The sequence below is a fragment of the Crotalus tigris genome, unplaced genomic scaffold (assembly GCF_016545835.1).
Source record: "Crotalus tigris isolate CLP2741 ecotype Arizona unplaced genomic scaffold, ASM1654583v1 scf7180000017800.2534000, whole genome shotgun sequence".
Lineage (NCBI taxonomy): Eukaryota > Metazoa > Chordata > Lepidosauria > Squamata > Viperidae > Crotalus > Crotalus tigris.
Window position 1 is genome coordinate 1,626,703 of NW_024096645.1, and position 27,732 is coordinate 1,654,434.

Here is a 27,732-nt window from a genome sequence, read left to right on the forward strand (position 1 = left end):
TTTTGATTCTATGCCTCTGTTTATACAATCAAGGATTGTATTAGTTTTTTTGGTTGCTGCTGTACACAGCTGGCTCATATTTACGTGATCATCCACTCTAACTCCAAGGTCTCTTTCACAGTTACTGTTTTTGAGCCAGGTTTCGCCTAATCTGTACTTGTACTTTTGGTTTTTCCTGCCTACGTGTAAAACCTTGCTTTTCTCCACATTAAATTTCATGTTCAAGGACCCATTGTTCAAGTATGTTAAGATCCTTTTGGATCCTGAGCTTGTTTTCTGGAATGCTGGCTATTCCTGCCAGCTTAGTGTCATCTGTAAATTTGATGAGTTCTCCTTCTATTCCATCATCTAAGTCATTTATGAAGATATTGAAGAGCACTGGGCTTAAGATGGAACCTTGTGTAATCCCACTGCTTCCTTCCTTCCATGTAGATGTAGTACCATTAAGGATTACTCATTGAATATAGTTTGTCAGTCAGTTACAAATCCATCTGGTGGTGATGCTATCTATCCCACATTTTTCTAGTTTATCAAGAAGTAGGTTGTCATCTGCTTTGTCAAATGTCTTGCTGAAATCTAAGTATACCAAAGTATACCAGTGTGCCAAAGCCTGCACCTTTTCTCCCTACTTTTAATTTCAGTGGGTACTTCTTTTATTTTCTCTTCTTGATTGCTCTAGCAGTAACTCTTATATTTGCTGTTAAGTATCTGCAGCAGCAATTTCTGAACTTACAAATGAAGGGAAGACAGTGAATGAAACCTGTACTAATGCGTAAAGCCATTTTTCTCAGAGCATCTACAATGTAGATGAAATATTATCAAGCAAAATCTGTTGGACTATCTAGGAGAAAAGGGAAATCTGGTTCAGGAGAATGCATATGTCTGTAGCATAATGCTGAAGCAGTGAAGATTTAACCCAACCTTGTTCTTCACAGTTTGTTTCATCATCCTGGTTCTTAATTTCTACCAAATCATCTTAGCAAATGAAATGTAAGTAGCAAGAGTATTTAAACATGACCCTGTAGAAGAAAACACAGAAGGGTGACACTGATTCAATTTAATAGTTTCTTTTATTTTCAGACCATGCAAATCCAAAAGGTTTCCAAAAGTCATTAGCCCTTGTCACAATACCCTTTACAGCAGCAGTCCGGCAATGATTTCATCTTTGTTTTGCTGGGCATCATCAAGTCCTGCGTTACGGAAGCCAGCATACTATTCAAAACAAGGTAGTTGCATTACGCTCTACTCTGCAGAACTAGGAGCCATGATTACTGAATGAACTCTGGATGGAGAACTGGGGAGTACAGCTGACCAACTCAAGGTAGGTACTTAAGACAGGCACTTAGCACTGAAAAGATGAGGGCCAGCAAATGAGTGGAATCTAGCAGAAAAAATAGCCCAAGAAAAGCCTCAGAAATGGAGCTGGATCAGATAGCGGATGCAACATTGACTCTCTTGGTAGACTAAGTACTCACTCTGGCTGAAGTGGCTGTTTTGGTACTTAGTCATAACAATGGGCTTTCCTTGTGGTATCAGCACTTTTTTCCCTTCCAGGATAAGCTCTTTATCACATGCAGGGTCTGGGGACATGAAAGCAAATGCAAATTAGGAAATTGAGAGGATTAGCAAGAGCTAATCAGGCTGCAAGTTATTAAACTGCAAGTCTTTAAACTTACCAGGTTCGGTGTGGCCACAAGCCTGGACACTATCGTAACCCGCTTGGGCCTTGCACAATGAACAGTTGTCTTGAGTGATGTAACATATCTTGCCCAGGGCCACTTCGTTCAGGAACATAATTCCCTCCCGTTTGGAGGTAGTGACCACTGCAGAGAGAAAAAGGAAGACAGATGCTCATCTGATTAGATACCAAAAGGGAGCTTCCTACCACTTGGGTTTAAGTCTCATACATTACTGAAATTCAGGTTTCCATTGCATTCTGGGGTCATGACCAAATTTTCCTGCAGCCAAAGATCCTCCAAATACAGCGCATTCATTCATGTTAGATACTGTTTAAGATTTTTACTTTGTTATTCTTTGCTCTACAGAGACATTTCACATTTAGCCCCTGACCTCCTCAAATGCTAGGCATACTCACTGCCTCCTAGGGAGGACATCTTATTCACCCTGGCTTTTCCCACTTGGGAAAGAGTGGAGTGGATGTAGTATAAATAATAAGAGGTTGAAATGCTGGTCACAGGACAGCTGGCTTGCATGCCCTGCATGCTACCTGTTTATTAAATACTGCAGTTTTCCAATATAATTAGCACATAAAGATGGCCCTAGAAGGATATACTTTCAAGTCTCCGGTGGATTTAGAGCAATGGTGGGATTCAAATACCTTAATCTGAACACAACAAAGCCCCCACCCAAACAGAACACTCCCCCAGCCAATCAGAGCACAGCCAACCCCCCAGCCAATCAGAGCACAGCCAACCCCCCAGCCAATCAGAGCACAGCCAAGCCCCTAACCAATCAGAACACACCTCCACCCAATCAGAACACAGCCAAGCTCCCACCCAATCAGTTCATACCCCCACTGGCAGTTAAAAGGAAGAAACAGCTAAGACCACACATTGCTCCCCGAAGCACGAAGCTGAAAACATCAGCCTGAAGATGACGAATGGGACTTTGTCAAAACGTCGCTAAGACACTTCCAATTTTACACAGGAGAAAACCCGAATAACCAAAGACCTACATATATATTCCATCAGGCCCAATGACAAGATCTAGGAGCTGGATGCAGACTCTGGCCAATCTGTAAAGAGGACTCTCCTACTGACCGGCATTTTGAGCCCTGATGATGTCAGCAGTTGCTGACAAAAGCTAGGCGTTTTATTGGTTTTATTGTAATTTTATTGACATTTTACTAAATTTTATTAATTTTTTTAGCACTCCCTGGTGCTCACATTTATTTGTTTGGTTTTAAATATGGATATACCCAGGGATCATATTTTTAGTGTAATTGTTAACATGTATGTATGTATGTATGTATGTATGTATATACAGAGAGAGAGAGAGAGAGAGAGAGGGAGGGAGGGAGAGAGAGAGAGAGGTGTTGGTGTATATGTGTGTGAAGAGAGAGGGCCAGAATTCAAAGCTCTCCTGGTTTAACCACTACACCAAACTGACTCTCTTGTCTCTGCCTCCCTTGTGTTACTCTTAGGATATAGGAAGCAGTAGCAAGGAGAGTTTGCTAACAATGGAAGAGCAGCAAATGGTAGAATAATAATAAATGTGGTCTCACCATAGCTTGCTGATTTACTGTTTTCAGAAGCAAAGTAAATTCCCTTGCCAACACGGCCACCAGAATGAGGCATGATGCGCAAGCCTGTCTTCAGGATGGCAGCAACAACAGCTATATTGGTCCCATGCCAGAGCAGACGCCGATTTTCCAAGTCATCGTGAATCTTAAAACGATGGTTCTGTTTAGGAAATGAAACAGGGAACTGAGCTAGTAACATTTTTGTTCCTCCTCAAGTCATATTTGAATAAAGGAAAGGTAGAAAGCCAAACACGGCTTTCCTGTATCATGTTGTTGAAGTACGGACTCATCTGCACCTCTGACTGGTTATCCCCTATGTATATGTATGTGTGTGTGTGTGTGTGTGTGTGTGTGTGTATATATATATATATTTGTTTTCTGAGGCAGCCTCACCCGCCTTCCCGCCCTCTTCCTTCTCCCCTCAGTAGCGCCGGGCGAGAAGGTCATCGCCGGCCACCGCTTCAGCGACCTCTCTTAGGCTGGGCGTGAGGTGCCGTCAAAGAGAGCGCGAGGCGCTGGCAGCCGTTCAAGCGAAGACCAGCGCCCTGCTTTTCTCTCTCCAGCCGCGGTTTGGGGAAGAGGCGGTGTCATGTGAATGTGAAGAAAAGGATTGCTGCTCGAAGCACGAAGCTGAAGACACCAGCCTGAAGATGACGAATGGGACTTCGTCGAAACGTCGCCAAGACACTTCCAATTTTACGCGGGAGAAAACCCGAACAACCAAAGACCTACATACAAACACCCGCGAAAACCTCAGAAAACAAATATATATATAAAGTTTTCTGTGACTGCGGGAAAAAGCTGCAGTAGGTAGTAAATGGCCTTGTTTTTATTCTGCCAATGGATACTTATGGTTCTTTAAAGTCTTGATGTCTCACAATCGAAAGTGGTTTTATCATCTACCTGCCCCCATATCTCGGGAGGTAGGTCTAGTCAAATGGACTGCAGGGCTTTTGATCTCAAACATTCTTTTGGTATCTCAAAAATATTTCTGACTCAATTGGCACATGCTCTGAGAATCAGAGTTACCAGAATCAAAGGAATATGGCCTAAGAATTTTAAGACATCAGTTCTGGTGTTATATGTTATATGTTCCTATGGGCAATCTTCCCCAACCTTTAAGATGTGCCAGAATAGCCTGCTCCCTTCAGCCAACATGATCTTAAGTAGAAACCAATCTCAGCCCTAGAGCAGACCAGGGAAGGAGATATTCCTCTATGACCTTACCTCACCCTCTCTGTTCACCTTCCAAATATTCATGATACGAAGCTTTTGGGAAGTGGAACCTGTCTTCTTCACATAGGTTTCAATCAGCTAGTAGGGTTGAGAGGAAGAAAAGTGAAGAAAGAAAGTGATCATCAAAGAACTGAGACGAGAATTAGTTAACCCACATTTCTAGCTGTGGAAGAGACTATCCCATATGTTATCCTTTACCCTGTATTGCCCAGTCTCAGCTGCTTGGTGCTACCTCAATATTTAAAGCAAATAAGAAGCAGCTTGTAGGGCCATCTTACCTTATAGTCCTCAGATGATTGACCCACCAAGGTGAGCTCACACTTCAAAAGCCCATAATCCTTGTCCAGCGGGTGCAGAACTTCTTTCACCATTTCCTTCTCTTCCTCTTCCTCCTCCTCCTTCTTCTGGACTTGTAGACTCTGGGCCAGTTCAATATCTGCTAGCACCTACCAATAAAGTAAACCAATCAGCACCAACACTGGGATGCAGATGAGATACACATGGAAGCAATAATCTTACATTTGGGCATTTCCAGAACAGCCAGCCCCACTGAAATTAAAAGGGCAATTATTTGGAATAAACACATTTAGGAACATGCTACTAGCAACGAATTGAACTAGTATGCATCTGCTGGCTTGAAAAGAAGAATAACAAACATGTTGTTTTAGTTACTAGATTTATATCCCATGTTTTCTCCAGTATATAGCACTTCTTCCTTCAAATTTTCCTCAGCACAATCTCTCTGTCAGGCAGGTTGGGCTAAGAGCTAGTGAGGTTTTATGCCTCTGAGTAGACTTCAACTTGGATTTCTTAGTCCTGGTTCAATTTTGTAACCATCTATTATCTTAATTTTATACTATAGAAGTATAGATATATAATCTATGCCCTCATGGCAAAATATTTCATTAATTAAGCATCCAGCTGGGGACTACGAACTGTGGTTTTATCATTTAAGAAGTGCAAGAGCCCAGTTGGCATTTTTGTTCAGGCTGTTTTGTTTTAAGTGTCTACAAACTTCAAGCGATAACAGTAGCTTTCTCTTCCATTATTAAGCACGTCAAGCTATGTTATTACCACTGACCTAGATGTCCAAGGACAATTGCTAGGAAGTGCTCATCTTATTCAACTTATTATATTTCTTTTTTAAATTTTAGGGCTAATATGAACACAAATAGGCTACGATGCATGAGATGGAAGAGTGTGAAATACTAGAGCTGCATTTCATAGGATGACTGAATTCTTATCCTTTAAAGAAAAAATGCACAACTCTTGTGGTTAGGAGCCAACTTTTTTTAAAATGGGATTTTTGTTTCACAATTAAGAATTACAGAAGCATGGTGGTAATGAGATGTCGCCCTTGGAGAAGACAGGGTCAGAAAACATCATCTTGTTTTCTCAATTTGGGAGTGCTTTAGTTGGTATTAGGTGTCTTATTAGGAAGTTACTTTAATTATAGTAAAATAGTATATTTTTTAGAAAATTATCAGAAATTGGCAGAAAATCATATTATCCTTATTTGGAGTATTATATTGAATTTCATCTGCATGATTTTAGAGGAACATGAGGGCAATCACAAAGGAATTCAAAGACTGAATATGGGCCATTGATTGCCCATCTCTTTTTTAAAAGCATAATTCCAGGATATAATGTTTACGGCCACAAAGAAGCACATTTGTTACTTAATTTTCTGATTTTGTCAGCTAGTTTAGGAATCCCAAGCCAACCAATGGCTTCCAGGAGAGATTAATAAAGATAACGCAAAACTGAAGACATGTCATCAAAGTATTTAGTATCCCATCTTACGCACATAAAATTTGGATATAAATCTTCCGTAATGACGATTTAAAACATGATAAAATGTGAAAGTTGATCCTTTCTGAGAACTCCTTACCAGGAGCATATCCTTCTTAGCTTGGACAACTTCTTGTGTATTGATGGATGGAGGGCGATTACGACCAAAGTTGTGGGGAATAATGGTATAAAAGCGAGATGAAAGTTCCTCCAGCTGCTTCTGGGAGTGTGGTTGCTTCTTTAGAGCTTCTTCAACAGCTTCCAAAGCTTCAAAGCCCTTGGCAATCTGCTGTTTGCTCAGCTTTCCCAATGGCATCTTCTTCACATCTGGCAGGGAAACAGACATAAGAAATTTCCATACCGATCAATCTAACACTTCCAGGATATTTACAAGTCAGTGGCTAAAGCCACCAGAATTGGAATACTATCGGCAATTTAAACCTGTGTCCTTTAAGGTTTTCATACTGAGCACTACCAGTGATTTCTAAATTGATTATCATTTGTGAAGAAAGCCAAGAGACAAATCTGAACACTTTAATCCTCAGGCTTCCTAACTTTAATTGACTTGGCTTGATACTAGACCAACCAAGATAAAACCATTCTGAAAAAAATCTCTGTTAACTGTACATAAAAGAAAGCAATGTTTTCTTTCATGCTGCAGAAAAGTGCCCCCTGAACCATTTACCTATATTCATGGTCTGCATGGCTTCTTTAAACATGTCATTGCTGAATATGAGTGTCATAAGATTCTGGGTTTGCTTGTCCAAAGTGCAAGGCAATATCTTTTGTTTAAATGACTTCATTCCATCCACATCGTCCACCTTGAAGACAAGAAGAATTAGTTTGGGTCTGAATTCACGTCATTCAGTTCCTCTAATATGCACACTACAATACATGCTTTCCTCAGAATAATAAGACAGTATTTTTTTCTGAGTAAATATGCATTAAAATTGCATTGGTCAAACTCCTATTGTTTCTCTTTCACTCCATCAACCGTGCCTCAAGTTATCAAATGACTACTTTTCCTCCATCCACATTATACATATACATATATATTTATTTAATTTATTTATTTATTTAATTTTATTTATATGCCGCCCAATCCCAAAGGACTCAGGGCGGCGTACAGAGTTAAAACAATCATAAAACAATAAAATAATACAGTCATACCGCGAGTCCAATCATATCCCGCCCCCCCCCCGGGGACATCAGCCCCAGGCCTGCCGGAACAGGAGAGTTTTAACAGCTTTCTTAAAGGCCGGCAGGGTGGGAGTAGTTCGAACCTCGGGGGGAAGTTGATTCCACCAGGTCGGAGCCATCACAGAAAAGGCCCTTTCCCGAGGGCCCGCCAGCCGACATTGTCTGGCCGATGGGACCTGAAGGAGGCCCAATCTATGGGACCTCACCGATCTCTGGGAACTGTGCGGCAGAATGCGGTCCTGTAAGTAACCTGGCCTATGCCATGAAGGGCTTTAAAGGTGATAACCAACACCTTGAATTGCATCCAGAGACCCACAGGAAGCCAGTGCAGCTCGCGGAGGATAGGTGACATGTGGGCATACCTTGGCGCGCCCACAATCGCTCTCGCAGCTGCATTCTGAACCAACTGCAGCCTCCGAACGCCCTTCAAGGGTAGCCCCATGTAGAGCGCGTTACAGTAATCCAGTCTTGAGGTGACAAGGGTGAGTGAGTGACTGTGAGTAAAGCCTCCCGGTCCAAATAAGGCCGGAACTGGTGCACTAGGCGAACCTGTGCAAAGGTCCCCCTGGCCACAGCCGATAGATGTTGTTCCAAATTTAGCTGTGAGTCCAGGAGGACACCCAAGTTGCGTGCCTGCACTGATATGCCCCCCCCCCCAGGACTAATGATGGACCATCCAGTTGGCCTTTGGGAGGCAAGACCCAGAGCCACTCGGTCTTGTCAGGGTTGAGTCTAAGCCTGTTCGCCCCCATCCAGACCCTCACATCTTCCAGGCACCGGCACATCACGTCGACTGCTTCACTGAAAGGTCACGGGGTGGAGATATATAATTGGGTATCATCCGCGTACTGATGATACCTCACCCCGTGTCGCCGAATAATCTCACCCAGCGGTTTCATGTAGATGTTAAAAAGGAGGGGGGACAGAACCGAGCCCTGAGGCACCCCATGATCGAGGCGCCTAGGGGTCGATCTCTGTCCACCCGCCAACACCGACTGCGACCTGTCAGAGAGGTAGGAGGAGAACCACCGCAATACGGTATGTATGTACATACATACATACATACACAATTAATTAATTAATATATAAATTAAAACTTTTTAAAAAGAAAATACAAACTAATATGAAGTAAAGAAGAAAAAAGAATTTGAAGTGGCTTTATACATTCTACATAATGTCGCTGGTGTCATATACCAACAATATATCATTTTATAAAAATTCTCTTTCAGATCATAACACAATGCAAACATCAATACTTTTAACCACATATTTTCCCATTAACCCTTCTATATATTATAACCAAATTCTTAGCCAACTTTATCATACATTCTTAAATCTTCCTGTTTCAAATTCTAACAAAAGCTTATATATTTTATCAATTAGATGTTCGTTATCAATGCACAATTGTACTTCAAATACTGTCTCAGTTTGCTACATGCCATCAGTCTTTTTGTCCATTTTACATATTTCTGATAATAGTAAATGGGAAAGCTATTGACAACTATCTCTTTCTGCTGTTAATTTCTCTCATGATCTAAGTTTGAATTACTTTTGATGGTTTTCCAACAGTTCCCACTATATCAATCATTTGCCTATCTGCTGTTTTTCTTTTATAATATGTTTCTTGAGCATCTCTAAAGGTGCTTTTGGGCACAACCTGGGTTTATCTATTCCATATTCTCAATATGACAAATTCAATAAAAATGTTTTTGATAGCCACATTAATTTTAACTTTATCATACCATAAATAGCCATGCATTCCAAACCATAAGTTGTGATCTTCTAGTTCTAAATCTTCTAGATAGTAGATTTCCTAGTTTCTAACTATAAAGTTTCTTGTTTCTCAGAAACAGCCATTCTTTCATCCAGATCAAATAATAAACAGTAAAATGCAATTTCAAATCTAGTAAACCCAATCCTATTCTGCATTTTGCATAACACTTTATATTTAGTTTTATATTTTAACTTTAACTGAAGATTTATATACAAAGAGACTCCTTTTTTTCTATCCTGCTGAATAAATTCTTCTCTCAAATTTTGCAGCTCAATTATTTGATATCTTTCTCCTAATGCCCCCCCCCCCCAAAAAAAGGTTTCGGCACAGAGTTTACTCTGAATCTCCTGCTTAAAAGTGGAATTCATCCCTCCCAACTTATCCTATCTCAATGGAATTTTCTTCTGTTTAGATTTGTCAGGGGAAAAAAATATTCTTTTCTCTTACGTAGTATTCTAGTTGGAATTTCTTTAAGTACAATTACATCTGTACTATTAATCCTCAATCTAATATTACCGACAAAGCGAAGTTTGGGAAAAGTAAGATAGGCAATATTAATAGACAAATGGAGAAAAGTTGGATAACTTCACATTACTGGAACTGAGAGAAAAAGAACGTGTTTAGATTTATAGTAATTTTAGAACAACCTATATTAGACAAAAGATAGTTAAGTTTCTGTCTAATTTTTTGAACTGGCAGCTAACACTGAGCAGAGATTGATAAAGTTTATAGAATTAATACACATTTTGAAAAATTAAGAAATGTTCCAAGGGATGTCCTTGTGCACTTTGTCAGGAAGAAGACCAGAGATCATTTTGCAATAGCACCTACACAGTTGTTAGAAATCTACAGATGTTCTGAGAAAATATTGCTGAACTGATTATTTTATCATTAAGCAAAGGTTCTCATCTCAATTCATTTTTACAGAAAATCATCCAGAAATCTATCTGTACTTCCAGATCCACTTACTTCCTAATGTATGCTACTAAAATATTTTCTTTAAACACTTACCTTTACTGTTACCTCTTGTTCTTCTTTATCTTCATGTTGCACTTCAATGAGGGTGTACTTGCCAGCTTGAGCAATAAAATTCTCTCGATTAGCCCATTTATTCTTTGTTTTCTCTTGAAATTTCTTCTCAAAAGCATTTATGGCAGTTTCCAAGGTTGGACAGCCGCTGAGTTTAGATTGCCCTACTTCCCCCTGGAAAATCATAGAACATTTATTGGTCTTAAATTATCAGGAAAGTATTTCCAACATTTACTGATCTTTTTAAAAAAAAATTTTTTTAGCTATGATGGCATCATCTGCCAGGTCTTACATTATTTCCCAGTTTTGAATATACCTGAACTTTAACCACAATTAGAATTTTATAGAATGGAACCAGGCTTACTTGATAACATAGCTTTTCTAGCCTCAACATTTGAAGGCTTGCCTTCATTTCATATTCATTCACTCTCTCCAGCTTAGTACTGACTTTTTCACTATCCCCTCTTCCATTTCACTGAATATCAAAATAAATAAATGTACCAAGGCCTATAATAACCCTTTTTCTTTTTCAAATTCACACAGACAGACACACACGAGATATTATGATCAGTGCTGATAGAAATCAACTCTTTTCAAGCAGAGATTTTCGGCTAAGATATTCTGGAAAATTACAGCCTTATATACAATGAACTTTGGAGGAAAAGAAGGCAACTGTATAGTTACTAGCTGCAATCTCAGACTGAATTAGGAAAAAAAAATCAGGCTCTTAGATAAGTAGGCCTAGATGAGAAGTATAATCTGAGCTCCTCCAAGAGATCAAGAGAGATGGCTTTCAGAGATGACGTCAAACAGTAGCAATTTGAATATAAGACCCTCCTGTGAATTAAAATACAAAGGGCTTCCAACTCAATTAAGCTATTAGTAGATAAGCAGTCAAGAGCCAGTCTAGTGGTTAAAGCACCAGGCTAGAAACCAGGAGACTGTGAGTTCTAGTCCTGCTTAGGTACCAAGCTATCTAGGTGACCTTGGGTCAGTCACTTTCAATCAACCCTAGGAAAGAGGCAAACTGCTTCCAAAAGCTTGCCAAGAAAACTTGGTCTTTTGAAAGAGCACTAGATAATTACAACTAAACCCATTTAAATTGGGAAATAAAAACAGAATGTACAGCTGCATGTTGCTGTCAAGTTGTCTACTGCTTCTTCTGAAAAGAGTTCTCATATACTGTAGCTGCATTTTCATTTGTGTAGGCTATTTCCATATGATACTAGCTATAGCAACTCACTGTCAATCTCATGGATTTGAGATGTATAGTAGCTAGGTGAAATTGGTAAGAATTCTTCTTTTAGTGACAGGTCACAGGTGCAGTGGAGGGATGCAGGGTGAAGTGGTGGATAGCTCAATGTTCCCCTTTAATGCACAAGTGACCTGTCACTCAGTCTATTTTTGGATGTACATCCAGCAATCTGCTGAAAAATAACTAAACATGAATTCAAACTGACAGGTTGGTAGAACATAGTATTTTCAGCTCACCTAATACTCTTCACTTACCTGATTGACATTTTCATTTGGGCTACTTCTGAACATGGGCTTAATGTTTTTCCGCAAGGATGCTATGTTCAGAAATAGCCCAAACGACAGGACATTGCACAGATAGCTTCCAAGATCTGTCACCCAGTCGATTTGAAAGGCATCTGCCCATAGTTATCCAAATCCATCCCATAATATGTTAAAAGGAAGCACTTGCTGGTTGTTTCTTACATGGGCAGGTCAGGGGACACTGGTTAGGAGGGGAAATTTACCAACCACTGACTTAACTTGTCCTGCATTAAACACAGTATTAATCCAAAGTCTTGTCACTAAAGCAGAATAGAGCTCAAGTACCGGGACAGCACAAATTACTCTCACATATTTTTCTTCTGACTCAAGGATATGAATTGTGTGAGAAGGGGCTATGGCAGGGGTAGGCAACCTTGTCTCTTTTATGACTCGTGGACTTCAACTCCCAGAATTCCTGAGCCAGCTATGCTCAGGAATTCTGGGAGTTGAAGTCCACGAGTCATACAAGAGCCAAGGTTGCCTACCCCTGGGCTATGGGAAGAGCCCCAGATTATCTCTTTTTGTTTGCTTCCTATATTTTGTCTTTCCAGACCGGAGGAACCCATCTCTATGAATACCTGGTGGGTTTAATTCTACTTATGTATCTAATTATGGATCTTAGTGAATGAATTGCAGGATCCCAGCTGGGGATTCTCAGTAAAGACATGCTTTTTCAGAAAACAGGTTAGAGATTTTGTAGTTAAATTTGAACTGGACCAAGAAATTAACTGCTAACCCGCATGGATGACAAAAGATTGCTATGGATTGTAATGGCCAAGCCCATCAAGCTACATTGTTTTGAATAAACTGAAACATCTCATGCATTTTCAAATAGTGATACCGCTAAAGAGGAACTCACCAAATAGCCAATAATAGCTGCAGGTCTGTTATTTCTGCCCATGCATAGCATATTTGAGCCACTGTGAGAATGATCAGTTCCAGAGCATTCCCATGCTATATTTCTGATCCTGGAGAGAATGGATCTCCTTCAAGAACAGTGTGAAACCCTACTTTTTTATTAAAACCAATGAACCACTCATAAACAGCAGCATGGCTCACACATCACGCTAAGTCAGAAATGTGAGTATGCACGAAGGAGTTATAAACCAACCTGGCATTATGCATAAACTGAGCCACTACAACTTATGTAATAATAGCTGAAACAAACCATAGCTTAAGACAACATATTAATGTATCTCCATCTTATCAAGATTGAATTTTAACTTACTAGCTCTCATCTAGCTTGTTTTTTACTCTTTTTTAAAAAATCTGTTATAATAAATTTTGCTTTAGGTTAGACCAGGGGTAGGTAACCTCGGCTCTTTTATGACTCATGGACTTCAACTCCCAGAATTCCTGAGTCATAAAAGAGGCGAGGTTGCCTACCCCTGGGTTAGACCATAATTTGTGAAACTAGAATACCTTACAACTTCCAGGAGAATTGTTTCATACTTAGGAAATGATTGCTAGAGAAGGAGAACATTTTTACATTTATATAAATATTTTATGTTTGATTTGGTCTCATGGGAAAGGTCCTTCTTAAGTTTCAAACTATGGTTTAACTTTAAAAAAGATGTAATCAACATGATGTGTGTTCTGCTGTAAAGCATACACTATTAGAAGCATTAGCTAATTTTCTACATTAACTTTTTTGCTGCAAGCTCATAACCGCTGCTTTCATAGGCAATTAACTTGTTTGATTTTGTATTTTCACAGAAAAGCTACACAAAAGAGAAAGCATTTAATTTTTCTTCTCTGAAATGAAATGTTATGAATAACAACCAAGGTTTGCATACTATCTGAAATGTCTGTCCATAATCCTTCCAGATGAGATTTTTATTGTTCAGCAGATTTTATGGGGGAGGGGGGGAGAAGCACCATCAATCTTCCACTTGTAATCCTTCCATGTTTTCTTGTCATTTCTTTTTCTGTTTGCTTGGAAACAGAAAATCCATTAAGGAAAGGAAGATGGAATTGTTATGTAATGACTTTTGACTCATAATGCTAAGAGACCAAGACTGCATATCCATCTGGAGACCAAGATTGTATGTCTCCTCCTGTCAAAGTACTGCACGTTACAAGGAAACGCCTTCCTTTCTTGATACATAGCAGCAATTAGTACTACATTCAGCAAAGCAAATTGTCATTTGGGAAACACAGTTGTTCAACTAAGGTATATTTTATGATTGAGGTTTTAGTAAGTACATGCCTTGTTCTGCAATCATTGGGCATAATGAGGCTAATAATGCAAAAGCCATCTTAGGAAGAAGCTACCTACCATGTCCCCATTAGACCTGAACTGTTCCATTTATGGAGACAAATTGTGATTGCGAGACTTACCACACGGCCCCAGCGGTTCCAGCAACTGTAGTTCCCATTTTGCTCTATCAGCTGGATGATGTAGAACTTGTTGTTGTTATGGCCAATGTTGGTTTGATTCAGCATACAGTCATAGTCCTGGTAAATCTAAAGTGATAAAAGAGGAAGCAATGGGACACAGGGAATATGAATAAGCTGCTTCCAAAACACCCATAATCCTCTGCCAAATTGTAGTTTGGGGCTTTGATTTTGAGCCTTTATCTATTTGGCTCAGGGCCATCCTTATATTTCAAACTACACCTGCATTGAAATAATGGGAAGGGAATAATGACACAGCATCAGGAGCATTATGAAAATGAGGCAAAGTTCATAATGTGTTATAGGGACCTGTGCCAAGTAGTATTGTATCCTGCATTTTATTTGTTCAGCAAGTAATGGAGTCCAGAACCTATGACAGACATGCATTCAGGTTCGAATTTGATTTACATTCCACCCATTACTCCCAAAGAGGCACCTTCAGCTAACAAGATTTCTGTTTGGCTTGGTCTGGTGAAGAACATTCTAAAGAATGAAATACAATGCAGTATGCTAGTTTGAGACCATCATAAAGATTTGATTGGATTTAAATACAATGCATCCCTCTGCCAAGAAAAAACTATTAGCTAATGAGACTTCATCATGGAAAAAACAGATTTCTGGCCAAGTAATTTTCTTCTCCTCCCAGACCGACTATGTGTTTTGAATAGACATGCAAAGAAAAAGCAAAAATTCTACTATGCAGAGGAAACCTGAAGAAGCAGGGTACATACAGATTCCTATTTTTCTTCTGCTAGTGCCATCCAAATGTATTGGGGGAGAGGTCTTATCTCATAGCATTCCTAAGTAACTTAGCCCACTTACAGTCCAAAACATCTGGAAGGGAATACCCCTGTTGTAAGCCAGATACAGGTGATCATTTAACAATAGCCATGGCACTTATATACCACTTCACAATGTCTTACAGCCCTCCCTAAGCGGTTTACAGAGTCAGCATATTGCCCCCAACATCTGGCTCCTCATTTTACCCACCTCAGAAGAAAGGAAAGCTGAATCAACCTTGAGCCATTTAGAATCGAACTGCTGGCAGTCAGCAGAATTAGCCTGTAATACTGTACTCTAACCACTGTGCCACCATGGCTCTTTACTCTCACCTGGGCACTGTCGTCATGACTCAGCTGACAGGCAGTATCAATTTTGGCCTTGGACTTCTCCTTGGGAGCTGCTTTCAGTGCTGCCACGGTGGACTGGAAATTGTCTTCCTCTGGTTCAGGTTTCACCTCTGGTTCCTTTTTAATCTTCTTGCCCTTGATGGCAACCCGAGTTTGGGCAGCTGCTTTACGCTTTGGAGGCATGGTTCCTGTCCAATCTTAACTGTTACCTGAAAAAAATAAAACTGGTATTGAGATTTACTTCCTCGGGGTACTGTGGGCATTGCCCCAATAAACAAATCAATTCCTGGCATCATCTTTATTGTTACCAGTTCATATTAATTACTGCAGAATTAAGGCCTCTTCATTGAAGATTATGCACCCCAATCTACTATTCTGCTCCAATCGTGCTGGTCAGTTGATAGCTTTAGCCCCACTCTGAGTCTAGCATTTTAACCACTACTTCATACTCATTTTCAGTTCTATGTATCCAAAGACAGAGACTTAATTATTTAATTAAATGGGAAAGGAAAACCCTGCCAGCTAAAATCTTATGTTAGTAGCAAAATAAACACAAAATTCCAGGACAAAGACAGATCTGGGGAAAAATACCCAAAAGTGATCATTCTGCTGGTTGGTTAATTGATTAAAAAAAATACTGGAAATGATGCTGAACCTTTTGGCAACTATATTGGCAAAATCTCATTAAAATTTGGAAGAATCACTGATGTTTTAATTGTTCTGTTTTAACAGTTCAAGTTACTTTGGAGATTAGTGCTAAGCAGCACCCAGCAGTCTGTAGAAGCCAATGCCATGGCAGTGATATGCTTTCTGTCTTGGCTTATACAACATTATTTTATTTATTTATTTATTTATGAGACTTATATACCGCTTTAAGTGCAAGCACTCTCTAAGCGGTGTACACCAGTAAGCAATGTATGTATGTATGTGTATGTATATATATATATATATATATATATATATATATATATATATATATATATATATATATATATTATTTTCTGAGGTTTTCGCGGGTGTTTGTATGTAGGTCTTTGGTTGTTCGGGTTTTCTCCCACGTAAAATTGGAAGTGTCTTGGCGACGTTTCGACGAAGTCCCATTCGTCATCTTCAGGCTGGTGCTTTCAGCTTCGTGCCTCGAGCAGCAGTGTGTGGTCTTGGCTGTTTCTTCCTTTTAACTGCCAGTGGAGGTATGAACTGATTGGGTGGGAGCTTGGCTGTGTTCTGATTGGGTGGAGGTGTGTTCTGATTGGTTAGGGGCTTGGCTGTGCTCTGATTGGCTGGGGGGTTGGCTGTGCTCTGATTGGCTGGGGGTTGGCTGTGCTCTGATTGGCTGGGGGAGTGTTCTGTTTGGTTGTGCTCAGGTTAGTCTGAGTTGCAGAGGGATTCAAGATTTTGGGCTGCCCTGCCATTCCTTGGCTTCGCGTTCGTGGTCGTGCTTCCTCTTCATGGAGGGTGTCAGTTTGCTTCATGTATGGATTGGGGGGGTTTAAAGTGGCTAATGATGCAGCTGTGGTCTGGCTTCTGGTTTGTGGTCGTGCCTCATAGTCAGTGTGGCTTTGGGTTTGTTTTTTGCGTGGATGTTTGGTGGTGACATCCTGTGTGGTTTTTGTGAGTGTGGGTCTGGTATCATTTTTTGTGTTAGGGAGTCGTTTGTCAATGAGGGCGGGTTTCCAAATGGCTGGTAGGCGGGAGGTATCATCTCGCTTGTTCATGCTGTGTGGGCGTTTTTCTATCTCGATGGCTTCTCTGATTATTCTGTTATTAAAATGTTCACTTTTGGCAATGGTTCTGGTATTTTTAAAGTCAATTTCATGTCCTGTAGCTTTAAGGTGTTGGACCAGGGAAGATGTTGGTTCCTCTTTTTTGACTGAGTTCTTATGTTCTTCAATGCGTGCATATAAATTAATTGCATATAAATGTCTATCTTTGTCATTAAAGTTATATTAATAGAAAAACAAACTAGGACTTGTTATATTCAATGAATCACACACAAATTATTTGTTAGGTGCATGTTAGAAACTCTTTATAACGGGGTTGGCAAAATAACAAGTCTATCTTGTTTAGTTAAATGCCTTGCATTGTGGCATCCTTTTTCTTCAGCACTGGTTTTCACACAACCAAGCATATTTCTAACCAAAACTGTATGTGCATTTGTAATGAATATATATATATATATATATATATATATATATATATATATATATATGAAGAGGAGGCACGACCACGAACGCGAAGCCAAAAAATAGCAAGGCAACCCAAAATCTTAAACCCCTCTGCAATTCAGACTAACCTGAGCACAACCAAACAGAACACTCCCCCAGCCAATCAGAGCACAGCCAACCCCCCAGCCAATCAGAGCACAGCCAACCCCCCAGCCAATCAGAGCACAGCCAAGCCCCTAACCAATCAGAACACACCTCCACCCAATCAGAACACAGCCAAGCTCCCACCCAATCAGTTCATACCTCCACTGGCAGTTAAAAGGAAGAAACAGCCAAGACCACACACTGCTGCTCGAGGCACGAAGCTGAAAGCACCAGCCTGAAGATGACGAATGGGACTTCGTCGAAACGTCGCCAAGACACTTCCAATTTTACGTGGGAGAAAACCCGAACAACCAAAGACCTACATATATATATATATATATATATATATATATATATATATATATATGTAGGTCTTTGGTTGTTCGGGTTTTCTCCCGCGTAAAATTGGAAGTGTCTTGGCGACGTTTCGACGAAGTCCCATTCGTCATCTTCAGGCTGGTGTTTTCAGCTTCGTGCTTCGAGCAGCAATGTGTGGTCTTAGCTGTTTCTTCCTTTTAACTGCCAGTGGGGGTATGAACTGATTGGGTGGGAGCTTGGCTGTGTTCTGATTGGGTGGAGGTGTGTTCTGATTGGTTAGGGGCTTGGCTGTGCTCTGATTGGCTGGGGGGTTGGCTGTGCTCTGATTGGCTGGGGGGTTGGCTGTGCTCTGATTGGCTGGGGGAGTGTTATGTTTGGTTGTGCTCAGGTTAGTCTGAGTTGCAGAGGGGTTTAAGATTTTGGGCTGCCTTGCTATTTTTTGGCTTCGCGTTTGTGGTCGTGCCTCATTTCATGGAGGGTGTCAGTTTGCTTCGTGTATGGATTGGAGGGCTTTAAAGTGGCTAATGATGCAGCTCTGGTCTGGCTTCTGGTTTGTGGTCGTGCCTCATCATCGGTGTGGCTTTGGGTTTGCGTTTTGCGTGGATGTGTGGTGGTGACATCCTGTGTGGTTTTTGTGAGTGTGGGTCTGGTATCATTTTTTGTATTAGGGAGTCGTTTGTCAATAAGGGCGGGTTTCCAAATGGCTGGTAGGCGGGAGGTATCATCTCGCTTGTTCATGCTGTGTGGGCGTTTTTCTATCTCGATGGCTTCTCTGATTATTCTGTTATTAAAATGTTCACTTTTGGCAATGGTTCTGGTATTTTTAAAGTCAATTTCATGTCCTGTGGCTTTAAGGTGTTGGACCAGGGAAGATGTTGGTTCCTCTTTTTTGACTGAGTTCTTATGTTCTTCAATGCGTGCACTTATTCTTCTGTTGGTTTGTCCGATGTATGTGGTGGGACAAGTGGTGCATGGGATTTCGTATACTCCTTGATTTTCTAATTCAATTTTATCTTTGGGGTTTCTAAGGATGGTGGATATTTTTCTGTTTGTGCAGAATGCTGTTTTGATGTTGTGTTTATGGAGGATCTTACTGATTCTGTCTGTGGTGCCTTTTATGTATGGGAGGAGGGCTTTGCCGTTTTCTTGTTCTTCGTCTTGGATTTTAGTGGGGGTTTCTTTTTGGATTAGGTTTGTAATCTTATTTCTTTGGAATCCATTGGATGTTAGTACATTGGTGAGAGTGTGTAGTTCAGTTTTTAGGTGTTGTTCGTCAGCTAAGCGTTTTGTTCTGGAGATGAGTGTCTTGGCTACAGAGTTGATCTGTGCTGGGTGGTGGTGTGAGAGAGCGTGCAGATAGCGGTTTGTGTGTGTTTTCTTCTGGTAGATGGTGTGTCAGCCACGCCCCTAACCAATCAGAACACACCTCCACCCAATCAGAACACAGCCAAGCTCCCACCCAATCAGTTCATACCCCCACTGGCAGTTAAAAGGAAGAAACAGCTAAGACCACACATTGCTGCTCAAAGCACGAAGCTGAAAACACCAGCCTGAAGATGACGAATGGGACTTCGTCGAAACGTCGCCAAGACACTTCCAATTTTACGCGGGAGAAAACCCGAACAACCAAAGACCTACATACAAACACCCGCGAAAACCTCAGAAAACATATATATATATATATATATTATATATATATATAATATATATATATATATATATATATATTTACATTGCCCCCAACAATCTGGGTCCTCATTTTACCTACCCCGGAAGGATGGAAGGCTGAGTCAACCTTGAGCCGGTGAGATTTGAACCGCTGACCTGCTGAACACAGTCAGCTAAAGTGGCCTTCAGTACTGCACTCTAACTGCTGCGCCACCTCGGCTCTTTATGATTCAAATTTCATTTTTTCCTTGCACATATATTTGTAAATCTTAGTGAGAAACAGGAGACTATCAGAGTGTAAGCTAAAAGTGTAAATGTGATGTGCTGAAAAACCAAATAAATCCTGTGAACAGCAGCACATACAGTGACTCTAAGAAAAAAAAATTCTTTGTAGGTTGTGTTTTTCCAAGGAATCTTTATTACTAATCATTAAAGGGAAGCTGTAGAAAGGTTTTGCCTTTGAAAACATACTTGAAAGTTACAATTCTAATCTTCCCCTTTCCAATTCTAATTGTTTTGTTTGACTATTTGGTTTCAGTCAATCACAGGTGTGTATGTACATGTAGTTTGACAGATTCCCCAAAGGAGCCAGTTTTCATTTAAAAATGCAGCCTAATTGCAACTGAAGCCACAAAACCATACCATGGGCAAGCAGGAATAGATAATTCACAAAGAGTTTCTTAGCTTAGTCACAACTTTGTCCTTAGATTATGAATAATTGTAAATTTTCACCTCCAACCAGACTTTCTATAATTGTACTCCTTGGGCAGATCTTCCTATCTTTCTATTACAAAATGTTTCTGCAAGCCTTCACAACTTTATTAGTTTGGAAATTTTATCAGATCAGCCTCAGGGTATTTGGAATTCAGTTTTCTCATTAAGCAGATATTCATGGGAATCCCATAAACAGAATCATAAATTTTTCTCATTGCTTCCCAACGTTAATAAACATAGTTCTGAATTACTCTCATTTTCAACAAAGCATTTAAGGCTACTCAATTAAGTGACCATCATAATACCACTAGGATTGCCTTGCTCATTCTTAGGAATTGGCAAGGAGAAAGCTAATTAAAAGGCATATCCAAAGTGGTAGGCAAAATATGAAATATATAGTTCTGAGTTACAAATTTAACTTCCATGGAAGTCTTCGTTGCAATTTTTTAACCATGCACAAACATACAAATTTCAATTTTAGTCAACAAGAGGGGTGTTTTTTGTAGCCATACAACACAAACTTAAATGCATATGCAATATAGGAATGTGTTGGAGATGCGTTTAGGGAAAGACAAACTTTATTTCACCTGATCCAGAAAGTATCCTAGAAGTTAATAGTAGTAGTAGTAGTAATAATAATAATAATAATAATAATAAAGTTGGAAGGGACCTTGGAGGTCATCTAGTCCAACCCCCTGCTCAGGCAGGAAACCCTATACCATTTCGGATAAATGGCTGTCCAGTCTCTTCTTAAAAACCTCCAATGTTGGAGCATTCACTGCTTCTGGAGGCAGGTTGTTCCACTGGTTAATTGTTCTGTCAGGAAGTTTCTCCTTAGTTCTAGGTTGCTTCTCTCCTTGATCAGTTTCCATCTGTTGCTTCTCATCCTGCCTCAGTTCTATACTGAATGTGGCATCCTATAATATGTCTGCCCTTATTATGAAATGGCTAAAACATCATTCAAGACACATACAATTACAACTATAGTAGTGTAGTAAAAACTACACTCACAAGAAACATGAAGGTGCAAATTACTATATAAATGAATTACACTTAAAAAGTTTTCATCAAAAGGACAAAACACACATGCAAAGCCTATGAAACATTAAACCCAAACCAAGATTCCCTACAACTGCCTTGGAAAAAACTGCCACCAAAATCATGGCCAGGATGAGATCATGAGAGAGACATTATCTCATATTTAAAATACTCTCAGAGAGCTATTTTAATCTTAAATCTTTCCTCTTTTGCCATGTCTTACATTTCTGCAAAAGTTTAGCATGCTAAAATGACTGACAAATAAGACCTCTCTAAAAGAAATAGCAGCTCCTTATGCTTACCTATAATATGTATGGACATAGTTAATTCTGAGCTCCCAAATATGTATTGAAATAATGTATTTACTTTTTCCACGTACTTTAGTATTAAATGATACCTGAATCTTGTAATGTTAAAATCATTCAAATATTATTTATTTTCTAATGTTTTATAGTTTAAGACTGCTTATTCACCAATGACACCGAGTGGTTTGCAAAGGGTGAATTTATTAATTTATATTTACATCGAGGGGAAAAAATTATTTGCTCCCCTGCTGATTTTGTACATTTGCCCACTGACAAAGAAATGATCAGTCTATAATTTTAATGGTAGATTTATTTTAACAATTAGAATAACAAAAAATGCAGAAAATTGTATTTCAAAAAAGTTATAAATTGCTTTGCATTTTAATGAGGAAAATAAGTATTTGACCCCTTCACAAAATAAGACTTAGTAGTTGGCAAAACTCTTGTTACCAATCAAAGAGGTCAGACGTTTCTTGTACTTGACCACCAGGTTTGTACACATCTCAGGAGGGATTTTGTCCCACTGCTGTTTGCAGATCCTCTCCAAGTCATTAAGGTTTCGAGACTGACATTTGGCAGCTCAAACCTTCAGCACCCTCCACAGATTTTCTATGGGATTAAGGTCTGGAGACTGCTAGGCCACTCCAGCACCTTAATGTGCTTCTTCTTGAGCCACTCCTTTGTTGCTTTGGCCATGTGTTTTGGGTCATTGTCCTGCTGGAATACCCATCCACAACCCATTTTCAACACCTTGGCTGAGGGAAGGAGGTTCTCATCCAAGATTTGATGGTACATAGCCCAGTCCATCGTTCCTCTGATGCAGTAAAGTTGTCCTGTTGCCTTAGCAGAAAAATACCCACAAAGCATAATGTTTCCACCTCCATGTTTGATGGTGGGGATGGTGTTTTTGGGGTCACAGGCAGCATTCCTCCTCCTCCTAACAGAGTGAGTTGAGTTGAAGCCAAAGAGCTCGATTTTGGTTTCATCTGACCACAACACTTTCACCGAGTTCTCCTCTGAATCATTCAGATGTTCATTGGCAAACTTCAGACGGGCCTGTACATGTGCTTTCTTGAGCAGGGGGACCTTGCAGGTGCTACAGGATTTCAGTCTTTCATGGCGTAGTGTGTTACCAATTGTTTTCTTGGTGACAACTGGGGTCCTGGCCAAAATGCCAAGGAACCTCAAACCACAGAATTAAGAAAGGTTTATACATCTTTACTAAAACAGAAGATGAGATAAGGTGGGATATATAAAAAAATATCTAATTAAACATTTTCATTCCAATGAAAAAATGTACAAAAGAGATGGTTTGCATCCATCAAAGAAAGGGACTGAGTTACTCGGCTATAAATTCACAGATTTTCTGGAGGAATATTTAAACTAAACAGTGGGAACAGTGAGGTAATTGATAAAGAACATCCCTGTCCCCAGCAATCTAAAAATTATAGGGCTATCAGTGCATGTAACATAGATGTATGTATGGACAAGAATATCAACCTTGCTGTCAAGCAAAATCAAGCTTTTAATAGTGAGTGCCACACAAAGTGCACAAACCAAATAGGTGGTAAGACAATAGGGGAACTCAGGCACCACGCAGGTTATGTAGAAAGTAAACACAGGGTCAGTCATAAAGGACTTAAATGTTTATACACCAATGCACAGGGTATGAACAGCAAACAGGATGAACTAGAAATTCAGGTTAATGAGGGCAAATATGATATTGTTGCCATTACGTAAACATGGTGGGGTGAAACCCACAAATGGAACACACAGCTAGAGGGATTTAAATTATTTAAAAGAAACAGACCAAATAAAAGAGGAGTGGAGTTGCTCTCTATATAAGAAATAACTACATCTCTACAGAAATAGAGCACAACAATGATGAAAACTGTCTTGAATGCATTTGGGTCAATATAAAAGGGGGGAAAATGACAATGCCATAGGTGTATACTATAGGCCATCCAACCAAACAGAGGAAATAGATGAACTTTTTGCTAGTCAGCTATCTAAGGTATGTAGGAAGCACATCACAATAGTAATGGGGGACTTTAACTACCCTGACATCAACTGGGAAACAAACTCTGCACCAAGTGGAAGATCAAACAGATTCCTGACAAACCTAGCAGACAACTTTTGTCTCCCAAAAAGTAGAGAAGGGAACTTAGGGGATTAGCCATTTTGGATCTAATGCTCACTAACAGAGATGAAATGATAGAAGGTGTTGAAGCTATAGGAACCTTGGGAGAAGTGATCATGCAATATTGGAATTCAACATTATGGAAGCACAAACAATAGAACTAGAGTCAAACTAGAGTCTTGGACTTCAAGAGAGCTAATTTCAATAAACTTAGAGAGGGCTTGGGAAGGATTCCATGGATGAGAATCTCGAAGGGAAAACAACTCAAGAGGCTTGGGAAATTTTGAAAAGTGAGATAATAAAAGCCCAGTCAAGCACAATACCAACAAAGAGGAAAAATAACAGCTCTCAAAAGAAATCAGCATGGCTGCATAAAGAACTCTCTGATAAACTGAAAAATAAAAAGGACAAGTATAGAAAGTGGAAAGAGGGACACATAACTAAGTCAGAATATCAGCAAATAGCCCGAGCCTGCAAAGATGAAGTGAGGAAAGCTAAGGCACAAAATGAACTAAGGCTTGAGACCAAAGTTAAAAATAATAAAAAAAAGCTTCTTTCAACATGTAAAAAAGAAAAAAGTGAAGGAAATGATTGGCCCATTAGTTGGTGAAAGTGGCAAGAAGGTGACAAGCAACAGGGAGAAAGCAGAACTATTTAACTTGTTTTTCGCATCTGTCTTTACACAAAGGGAAAAAACAGACCAACCTATCAAAAATAGTGCCATAAAAACAGTATAGAAACACAAGTTAAGCTAGGCAAGAAAATGGTAAGTGTCCAGCCTAGACGAGTTCAAATCACCAGGACCAGATGGATTACGCCCCAAGGTTCTCAAGAAACTGGCAGATGTGATCTCAGAACCACTGAACTATATTTTTCAAAGATCCTGGAGCACTGGGGAACTATCAGAGGACTAGAAAAGAGCTGATATAGTTCTCATCTTCAAAAATGAAAAAAAAATGGATCTAGGAAATTACAGACCCATCAGCCTGACCTCAATACCTGGGAAGATTCTGGAAAAGATAATCAAACAATGAATCAGCAAACACCTAGAGGCAAACAAAGTCATTACTAAAAGCCAACATGAGTTTGTCAAAAACAAATCATGCCAGACAAATCTTATTGCATTCTTTGACCAAGTGAGAAAATTAGTGGACCAGAGGAATGCTGTGGATATAATTTACTTGGACATCAGTAAGGCATTTGATAAAGTAGATCACAACGTACTACTTGACAAGATAGAAAAATGTGGGGTAAACAGCATCACCACCAGATGGATCCGTAGCTGGCTGACCGGCCGCACTCAGCGTATGGTCCTCAATGGAACCACATCTACATGGAGGGAAGTGTGTAGTGTGGTGCCCCAGGGCTGTTCTGGGCCCAGTGCTCTTCAACATCTTCATCAATGATTTGGATGAGGGGATAGATGGGAACTCATCAAATTTGCAGACCAGACCAAGCTGGCAGGAATAGCGAACACTCCAGAAGACAGACTTAGGATACAGGAGGATGTGGAGAGACTTGAACATGGGGTGCTATCTAACAAAATGAAATTCAATGGTGAAAAAAGTAAGGTTCTACATTTAGGCAAGAAAAACCAAATGTACAGGTATAGTACTTGCTCAACAGTAGTAACTGTGAGAGGGATCTCAGAGTCCTAGTGGACAATCATTTAAATATGAGCCAACAGTGTGCTGCAGCTGCCAAAAAAGTCAACACAGTGCTAGGCTGCATTAACAGAAGGATAGAATCAAGATCACGTGCAGTATTAATACCACTTTACAATGCCTTGATAAGGCCACACTTGGAATACTACATCCAGTTTTGGTCACCATGATGATGTAAAAAAGATGTTGAGACTCTAGAAGGAATACAGAGAAGAACAACAAAGATGATCAGGGGACTGGAGGCTAAAACATACAAGAAATGGTTGCTGAAATTGGGTACGTCTAGTTTGGCGAACAGAAGGATGAGGGGGGACAGGATAGCAGTGTTCCAATATCTCAGGGGCTGCCACAAAGAAGAGGGAGTCAAGCTATTTTCCAAAGCACCTGAAGGCAGGACAAGAAGCAACAGATGGAAACTAATCAAGGAGAGAAGCAACCTAGAACTAAGGAGAAACTTCCTGACAGTTAGAACAATTAACCAGTGGAACAACCTGCCTCCAGAAGTGGTGAATGCTTCAACACTGGAAGTTTTTAAGAAGAGACTGGACAGCCATTTGTTTGAAATGGTATAGGATTACCTGCCTGAGCAGGGGGTTGGACTTGATGACCTCAAAGATCCCTTCCAACTTTATTATTATTAGTAGTAGTAGTAGTATTAGTATTAGTATTATAGTAATGATCTAAAATTATTCTATTGGTCTAGCCATCCCTATTCTCAAGCCTTGGCTAATGAATGCTTCAGGAGTTATTTAGAACTCATTTTATTTGCTCCAGGCCATCTCTATTCCTAACTTCTAGATGAACTATGCAAGATGCCTAACTCTTTGTTAGTTTTATCACCTTTCTAACCACTCAGAATTATTACAAGCTTTACTATATTCCCTGTGAATAATCATTCTTCTTGCCAGACAAACTCCACAATTACAGGCTTCCTAGTCTCCTTTCAAATATATGTCATAACCTTGCTTTGTTTTAGCAGACAGCTCATCATTCTGTGGATTAACTTTTAGTTCCTGTGATTTTCTGCTACTATGAAAGACTGGCCAAGGAGGATGGGAACTGTAGTAGTATGCAGCTGGAGAAGGCATCAAGATTGTCATACACAATTAGGTAAGCAATCATTTATAAACCAGACTGAAGTGTATTTTCTCTAAAAGTTACTGCAGGGGCTTCTAAGCCTTTCAGAGTTAGGTTTAGTAGTAGGAATACTCCCCATCAGTCCTTTTTTTCTTTAAAAAAAAAAAAAGATGCCGGAACTCACACAGGTCATACAACCCGCCTTGCCTACTCTACAAGGTTCCACCCAAAAAAGGTGCCAGAACTCCGTTCTGGAGGTTCTATGAGAAAAAAAGCACTGCTCCCCATTCCCTAATACCAGGAGCAACATCAAATCCCGTTTTGAATGGTGACTTCTGTCAAGGCTGACCTTGTTTTAACATCGCTTCATTGACAAGTTCATCCCAGAATAACAAATCAGGGCAGCTGGGGTTCATCTTTCACGGTTTCCTCCTTTGGAAACAAAGCATCAAAAGAAAGTTAAAGTGCGGTCCATTTTTAAAGCCCACCTTCTCTTGCTTGAAGTACAAACTCACCCGAGGAGGCGGGGAGGTTCTCCTCGTTGCCCGGAAGCACCCCCCGGAGAAGCCAAACGCCGGCACCGGACAGGCAGCAAAACAAGCCTGGACAAGTCAGAGGTCGTCAGGGAGTGCCGCTGCTTCGCTTCCTGCTTCTCCTGATGGGCGAGTTCAGCCCTCGACAGCGCAGCAATACGCCTCTCTGGGGAAGAGTGTCAGCCCGGCCCTCTCCGATCCGCTGGCCGCCGAGGCAGCGCTGAACTACCCCGGGCCGGAACGCGGGAGGGATCAGTCGCGGAGGCAGGTCCGCGGTGATAAGGACAACATCCTTCTCCTGCTTCCATTGCCTCCGTTCGGTTTAACGCAGAGAAACCGGTCATGATGCTTCGTGAAATCTGAGGCTTATTCGCGTTTTATTACACGTCCAGAAAGCGAAGAGGAAACTTTTTAAGTACCGTGGAGTCAGTGCGAGCGGGATATACCCGATGTCCGCGAACGTTTTTCTGATTTATGTAACGGATATGCACTTTTATCCTGTGTAATTTTGTGGGCAAGTTAATAAAGAAATAGCCACTACCAATATCCTGACTCTGTAAACCGCTTAGAGAGGGCTGTAAAGCACTGTG

At 40.2% G+C, this 27,732-nt stretch overlaps 1 protein-coding gene across 2 annotated transcripts; it reads right to left on the reverse strand.

Annotated features, from left to right (window-relative positions):
* Positions 1 to 1,051: 1,051 nt before the first annotated feature.
* On the reverse strand, positions 1,052 to 27,667 carry PARP3 (poly(ADP-ribose) polymerase family member 3). Of its 2 annotated transcripts, XM_039342631.1 has the most exons (12): positions 27,125 to 27,667; positions 26,959 to 27,041; positions 15,359 to 15,585; positions 14,190 to 14,315; positions 10,275 to 10,466; positions 6,975 to 7,110; positions 6,390 to 6,616; positions 4,777 to 4,944; positions 4,490 to 4,576; positions 3,245 to 3,422; positions 1,677 to 1,823; positions 1,052 to 1,580 (listed from the first exon to the last, which is right to left on the reverse strand). In XM_039342631.1, exons 3-12 carry the CDS (start codon positions 15,557 to 15,559, stop codon positions 1,411 to 1,413), a joined length of 1,632 nt encoding a protein of 543 aa, XP_039198565.1. In that variant the 5' UTR covers positions 15,560 to 15,585; positions 26,959 to 27,041; positions 27,125 to 27,667; the 3' UTR covers positions 1,052 to 1,410. The 2 variants fall into 2 exon arrangements, with proteins under 2 accessions (XP_039198565.1, XP_039198566.1); XM_039342632.1 differs by lacking the exon at positions 26,959 to 27,041.
* Between the last annotated feature and the right edge of the window lie 65 nt (positions 27,668 to 27,732).

Bases quoted from the DNA above. Each gene is read 5' to 3' on its own strand.
- PARP3 (XM_039342632.1), bottom strand. From the start codon at position 15,559: ATGCCTCCAAAGCGTAAAGCAGCTGCCCAAACTCGGGTTGCCATCAAG. The intron at 14,316-15,358 runs GTGAGAGTAAAG...TTATCACTTTAG, and splicing joins GTCATGACGACAGTGCCCAG to ATTTACCAGGACTATGACTG. The intron at 6,617-6,974 runs GTAAATGGTTCA...TTTCCCTGCCAG, and splicing joins CATGCAGACCATGAATATAG to ATGTGAAGAAGATGCCATTG.